Here is a 7,489-nt window from a genome sequence, read left to right on the forward strand (position 1 = left end):
AAATAAACAAAGGAAAAGTATGACAGAATGAAGTAAGTGATTGACACTTTTAAATTTTAAGATAAGATAATCATAAGGTGAGAAATTCAACTATTGGTTTTAAAGGTAGCGAGTAAAACTTTTAGATTTAAATTACAATTTGTTAGCATGACTATAAAATTCGAATTAACATTGATTAATTAGATAGCCTTATTATACAACTTAATAAATGAATCATTACAAAAATAGAAAAGGTTACAAATATTAAATAAATTTACATGGTGAAATCAAATATAAATATATATATATATATATATATATATATATATGGGTTTAAAATAAAATTATTAGATTTAAACCCATGTATATATCTATTGAATAGCATATGCACACCTATAATTAGTCTGTTTAAGTGAAATAAAATATAGATATATTACATACTATTCATATTATTCAGGTGAAATCAAATAGATATATACATGAATTCAAAAAAAAAATTATTTGTATACATGGTCAATGAGAGATGAAAAATTCATTTTGTGAAATGTGAGGGATAAAAAATTTATTTTGTGAATGTAAGGGACAAAACAATTCATTTGTGAAATGTAAGGGATTATAGATGGATTATGTAAATTTTGATTTGATAATTTTACCCCTAAAAAATAATCACATGCAAGGCACGTGATGAATTTTGACAAAAAATTAGTCGGAACCTAGGTAGGGATCAAATTTGATCAATATGAAGTTGCAAGGGACGTAACATTACACTTTTAAAAGTGAGGGACGAAAAAAGTCATTTTACAAGATGTGAGGAACGTTTTGAACGATTTTCCTTTTTTCTTTTGTCAAGATTAAGTAAATTAAGCGGGGAATGTTGTCTCGTAATGACTTTTCAAAGATCGACTGACTGTCAATATAAAATTACTCTCAATGTGTAGATGACTTGTTCCCTAAACAAAACCCTCGATTTAAATAACATTTCTCCCATAACTTTTCTCTCATCCAAAAACTTAGCTCTTTTATAATGGCATAGTACTAATTCACCAGAGATTTTACCCATCTTCTGATCAACCCCCATTTAAGGATCAAACCCTTTGAATTAACACCAGCCCAACTTATTTTGTCTCTTTCCCCGTTCTACTTGAGAAAGGAAGCGTAGGGAAAGAGTGGCTAATTACTCTTGCTACTCTAGGAGTAATTGGTTTTATAGTTGTGGTCATTGACATCTTCCAAACTATATAGTGGTTTGTTGCGCTGTCAAACGAAAAAAAAAAGAAAAAAAGAAAGAACTCTTGCATGTGTGGAATCACTGGTTAAATCTAAGAACCATTGTACTTTGCTTTTGGTTCAATAGAGTTTCTAACACTTACGGTTCTCGTGATCATTATGCGGTATAGATGTTGCTGATAGAGTAAAAAGAAATTTATGTTGTTTGGGGGGTTTCATAAGAGGAAAAAAATTCCATATGCATTAATTTTTTTTTTCTAAATTGTCACTTTGAATTTTTTCAAATCAACAAACTTTAGATGGATGTTACATGCGTAGGAAGGGAATTTAAAGTATAAAATAAAGTTTTTGTGTCTTGATAAAAATTCCATGGGTTGAATGCTGAACATGAATAAAATCATGTCAATTATGCATGACATAGCCAATAAATATTTTGACTGAGCTGGCTTCAACAATCAATTATGTATGGCATAGGCAAGTTTTTGTTTCAATTGTGATTTTTTGGAATTTTTTTTTTATGTTTTCTGTTAATATTCTTTTTATATCTTATCACGTTTTTTCTTTACATGCATCATATTTTAAAAAATCGCTACAATAATTTTTCTTCGAAAACTTTTCAAAAAATACAATCCAATCAGGAGTTTTTTTTTTTTTTATTTTCAAAAAATTGAAATTTAGTGTGAATTAGATGCTGGACTCTGCTCAATTGCCCCATTAATAAATTCCGGCAATAAAACAGTTGCTCCAAGACTACTGGTGAATAAACCAGCACTAAGTATACTGCGAAACTGCGCTGCAATACCATTGTTAATTGAAGTGCTTGCATATTAACCTGTGCATTATCCATAATACAACTTGTTATGCCAATAAGCAAAATTTAGATCATTAATCTCATATTAGGCTCTATTAAGAACTGCTTCATTTACATAAAACTTGAGTTTCTGAGATTCACAACATATTACACACACAATCTCACAGCTGGTGTTAGATTTCCTAGCCCCCAGATCTATGGATGACTCAAAATTAGACAGCACAGTATACTATACTCATATGACTAAACTTGGTAATGCATAACCATATCTATCATAAACAGATGGTGATGGCACCTGATAAAAGGGAAACTACTGTTGTTTTTTATGCTGGTTTCCATGCTGTAAGCACTTCCTGAAACATCTCTACCAATAATTCTCTATCTGCCTGCCTGAAGAAGTTACTTATCTCATCTTTGATGTCGTAAATTTTGCCAAAATCAAACAGGTACATTAAACACCCTTTCTTCAACTTGTTGAGTTGGTAAAGCCAAGCCTCTTGCAACCTCTCGAGAACGTTACCGGCATTGATATCTTCTAAGAGACTTTCCTCGCAAGCATCTTTTAGGTCAGCAATGTCATACTTGTCTGCCGCGCCAAGCAATGCCAACCTGTGCTTCCAAAAATCCTCTTGTTTCATGGTCCCATACAAGTAACTAAGAAGGGCTGTGCAAGATTCTGTAGACATGTCTTCTATGTCAATTGTAGAGGACTCTCTCTCCCTCAGATTATGAAGGAACATTCTATGGAAAACAGGAGAACTTGCAGAAAGAATTGCCTTATGAGAACGAACAGTTCCATCAGCAGTGTTGATGATGACATCAGCATGGATACCCTCAAAAAGCATGCGAGAAAGGCATCGGAGGGTGCTTTGCGTTGCCAAAGACTGCATGACACCATCACTAGGCCATATAGGATTGGCTTCTCCACCCTAAGATTTAAATGGAGTGTTAAAGAAAAAAGCAAATTCTGATGCAAAGAATACTGTACGATTGAAAGCCACTTGAGAAAGATTAAGTTAAAAAATGGATTTGAAAGATCTTTTTCAGCACTTGCACTACTTGTATGAACTCTAAAATACAGTGCAAGATTAAATAGTTTATGAAAAACACTGGTAAGTAAGGTGTTTCCAGCAGAATTTTTTCATGTTTTAACGCACAAACTTTTTGCCCTTCCTGATACCATCACATTGTCTACAATAACTCACATTTAAGGGGCATATTTTCAGGTCCAGAAACTCAACATGAATGACGAACCGACCCTGAAAGGTAGTATCAATAGGCCAGACAAAATCATCACTTGTCCGAAGCAGTCGCTCATGAACTGGCATGTAACAACCAAGTTAGTTGAAATTCATACAATTTAGAAAGGTAGACAAATTGTCATCAAACTATATTCAGTTTTTCAACTCAAACTACAGCATTTTAGAATGCAGATGCATCGGGAAGAGAGTCGTCAGAAAAACCCAAAAGTTAATAAAGAAAAGAAGCAACAGATTAGGAATGGCAACGAGGTGGGGACCTTATCCCCACCCCCTGCCCCGTTGCCCAAACATCCCCCTGCCCCCGGCCTGCCCACGAGAGCAAATAGAATAAATGTATAATTAGTAAAAAGAGTATCCCCCACCCCATCAATCCAGTAGGCAAGGTGCCTGCCATCCCTGCAACAAACAACTGGCAGATCCATGGCACCCCTAAGTACTAAAATATAAAATATTTTCCTTCAAATGGATCTTAATCTGTCATTGAGAAAAGGTGGCTTTGTAGCAGATCAACAGTCCAAACAAGAGGTGATACGAGCAACTCTACAGTCCAAAAGGGATGATGAGAATTTTCCTTTAAGGGGGGATCAGAAACAAAGCATCTGTTTTGTTGTTAAACAAATCATTGGGCCAATAAATCACTCAAGTGATAAAGAAAACTCCAGAGCCCAGCATTTGAACCTTGGTATGAGCAAAACCTTATTGTTATCGTCATATACTTTAAATTTGGAGGAAATAAATCCTTCAGCATGATGCTTGGATCAGCAATACTACAGGGCATAACACCGTCTCAAAAAAATTGAAATTATGGTTATGTTTATACTTCTAAGCTTTTATCTTCTTATTTCATTAATCCTCTAAGGAACTTCGAAGTCAAAATAACATGGAAAAAAAATTCTGTCTCTGTCGGTTGAACAGCTTTATCATTCTTTATAATTTTCCGATGCATTGCTCAATTCTTATAATGCTTTCATGATATCAAATTGTTATGGTTCTTTCTACAACTACGAATATTAGTCAAGAGTAACTGGTACAAGATAACAACTTCAGTGACCGAAACATCAACGATTTGGAAACATTTTAAGGCTAAAGAAGCTACACTCCCGCAACGGACATATGCATCCAAGTTTATCTTGCATCTAATAATTCATCTTTGCATCAATAAGTGCAGCTACAGTGTAACCCAAGCCATGTGTTATGGTGATGCACCACATGTTCTTAAGGACAATGAAATGTATAATGAGCCATTGGACTCAATAAACCAAAAAGAACACAAGGGTAAGTGAGCCCAAACTCAATAGGAACTCAAACATGTCAATGGACACTAAAAGACAAAGTGGACATGTTTACTGAGGGAAGAAGAATGGCAATACAGAAGTCAAGATTCATCTTCTTTAAGGCACAACACAAACATAACTATGTAGAAGTTACAATGAAAACATGCAGCAACATATGCCCAGTGGGTTTGCTCACACGCGCACACATGGGGGAGAGAGAGAGAGAGAAACTCTAGCTTCAAGCTGAAATAGTCTAAAAAAGAAAAGGAAATGAAAGGAAAGAACTTTTTAAATTCGGCCATTTCATTTGTCCGGGGGAAAAAAGGACCACGAAATCAGAGTATAGTGTAAATCAATATTAATTGTAGCAAAACAACTTTCTGAATGTTAGTTATAACATTGACCACAGGTAATATGATGATTTTGACATACAATGTTTACCTAATTATTAGGAAATCTCCATAGATGGGACAGTGCAAATTGTGTTTCCACGTCAACTAAAAACACATATAATGAAACTTTTCCTAGATTGATTTTTGAAAAAGCACATTTCACCAACTACTAATAAACCAAGTATAAAGGTAGATGTAAGTTGTCAATACTTGAATGGTTATGCCTCAAACTAGAGCATCCAATCGAACAGCTCTAAATTCATCTAACAGAATACAACATTCCTAAGTTGTGATTAAATTTGATTGCAATCATCCTTTTAGCAGATCAAATTCTTTCCCCGCTTACGCAAATTGTTCAAACTCTAACCACAAATAAACGCTTGGTCTGTGATATTTTTTGCATATAAAACTCAAATCCCCTGATTTCAGACAAGAGTATCTTCCCCCTTTCAACCATGGTCACGTAAACTCCTTAATACCTTATAACCTCACCTTTTAGCAATGTCTCAGATCACCCTTGAAAAGTATATTGATTAACCAAAGAGAGAAGTTGGTTTTTTGCAAGCTTACTTGAGACTTAACTACCAAATTTGACCTCACAATTTTAAGACAATATACAGTTGCCATTGATACCCAACCACCGAAGATTCTTCCCTCAAGCTCTCTATAATTCAACCCGAAATTACTCAATTGACATCTCTAGAATGCCCAAAATTCAAGTGAAAGCGGAAAAGGCAAACAAATTAACTAAGGGAAACAAGCATAGAAACATAAATACAGTGGTACTGAAAACGTACTTGGAGAAATATATGGCTTGCGATTTGTGCCTGTAGTCGTGACCCGTAAAACAAATCGGGCTACCGGAGGCTGCTCTTTAGACACCCGAGACAGCTCCGGGAATAAACGAATATACATGTAACGATTCTTCTCAATGGATAAAATCCTACGATCAGCTCAAAATTAGTCACAAGCTCACAGCAAGTAAATATAAACAAATAATTCAGAAGCCAAAAATTCGGAATTTCTAATTTTTGGGCCGAAAAGAGGCAGTGATATGAGTAGAAATTACCAGTTCCAGATACCAATTTTAAAAGGGTCTGAGCGTTTGTAGGTGGAGGGTCCGAAAGTGTCGATTCTCCATTGAGCAAGCCTGGAGATGGTCTCTACTTTGGAGTCCATGAGAGCTGTCTGATCAGCTTAAGACTTCTGAGTGAAGTTAAAGAAACAGAAACAGAAACAGAAAGTCACTACTTATAAAAAGGGAAGGGGAAATGGCAATGAGTAGTTTCCACTTTTCAGTCCGACTCAGTTCAGGTTTTCCGCAATATCGGAGTGGAGTACACTGCACAGTGGAAGTAAAACTTTTCAGTCTGACTTTTTTTTTTTTTTTTTGGTCACTTGTCATCGTCTACATCTACACCTACTTCTAGTCCTAATTTAGGGGGTGACCCAACAGGGTCACGAGAACCGACGGGGACTAAATCACCGTCGGACCATACGGGTACACAGCACCCATATAGATTTTAAGCAAAGTTACATTAAGTGGCACTTTTTGATGGGAGGCAAGGGTTGAACCCCACACTAAAGGTGGTGGCCAACTCCACTAAAGGGGGTTGGTTAAAACTTTTCAGTCTGATTGAGTTCAAGTTTTCCGCCATATCGGAGTGGAGTACACTGCACAGTGGAAGTAAAAGTAGGGGTAGCAATCGAGTCCAAATTGGGTTGGCGGGTCAGGTTGAGATCCGGGTATAACAGAAAATTTGTTAATTCGAACCTGGCCATCAATCCGAAACAAGTCAGGACACCTGAATCAACCCGAAAATTTCGAGTTGACGGGTCAAGATATTTAATTTTAATTTACTAATTTATCACTGTAATTTCTAATAAAATCAATTTCACAAGACTAATTACATAATCAAGTAATAAAATTTTAAATAAATAATCCCAAAGCAAATTTAAAATAAATTAAAACACCGTAAAAGTGTTTTATCTCGAACTAAATATAAAATAAATTAAAACAGTATAAAAGTAAAAAATAATATAATACTCGAATATAATAATTTTAACTAGGGATGTAATCGAACCGAGTCAACCTCGAGTAGTACTATACTCGAGTTCGACTCGACTCATATATCCCTAGACTCGAGCTCAGCTCGAGCTCGATCGAGTCAAAAAAATTGATACTCGAAACTTGACTCAATGTACTCGCTCTAAGCTCGAAACTCGACTCGATAAGGCTCGATCCTTAGTCAAGTCTTATCAAGGCGAGTCTAGTCAAGTTTTTAGACTCGACTCGACCAAAAAAATGAGACATTTTTTAGACTTTTTTCTTTTTAGGTATTTTTATAATTATGTTATTACATTTTTACCCTTATAAAATTTTGTTATAAAGAAGGGTATATTGTAAATTCCGTATAACCTATACCCATAATAGTCATTTTATAATTATAATACATATATATTATTTAAATTATAAATATATTATTTAAATAGCCCGGCTTGACGAGCTACTCGACAAGTCGCGAGCCAAAAATTTGAGACCCG

General features: G+C 35.1%; 1 protein-coding gene across 1 annotated transcript; it reads right to left on the reverse strand.

The window, feature by feature from the left end:
* Positions 1-2,082: 2,082 nt before the first annotated feature.
* LOC113713329 (BTB/POZ domain-containing protein At1g21780-like) lies at positions 2,083-6,269 on the reverse strand. Its single transcript, XM_027237030.2, has 4 exons — positions 6,015-6,269; positions 5,743-5,888; positions 3,223-3,338; positions 2,083-2,946 (listed from the first exon to the last, which is right to left on the reverse strand). The coding sequence occupies exons 1-4, from the start codon at positions 6,122-6,124 to the stop codon at positions 2,341-2,343; spliced, it is 978 nt and encodes a 325-aa protein (XP_027092831.1). The 5' UTR covers positions 6,125-6,269; the 3' UTR covers positions 2,083-2,340.
* Between the last annotated feature and the right edge of the window lie 1,220 nt (positions 6,270-7,489).

This window comes from Coffea arabica, chromosome 10c, assembly GCF_036785885.1.
Source record: "Coffea arabica cultivar ET-39 chromosome 10c, Coffea Arabica ET-39 HiFi, whole genome shotgun sequence".
Lineage (NCBI taxonomy): Eukaryota > Viridiplantae > Streptophyta > Magnoliopsida > Gentianales > Rubiaceae > Coffea > Coffea arabica.

Coding starts and splice junctions, on each gene's coding strand:
- LOC113713329 (XM_027237030.2), bottom strand. CDS start 6,124: ATGGACTCCAAAGTAGAGACCATCTCCAGGCTTGCTCAATGGAGAATC. Junction 3,339..5,742: donor CAAGCCATATATTTCTCCAA/GTACGTTTTCAG, acceptor GTTACATGCCAG/TTCATGAGCGACTGCTTCGG. Junction 2,947..3,222: donor TGAAAATATGCCCCTTAAAT/GTGAGTTATTGT, acceptor TTTAAATCTTAG/GGTGGAGAAGCCAATCCTAT.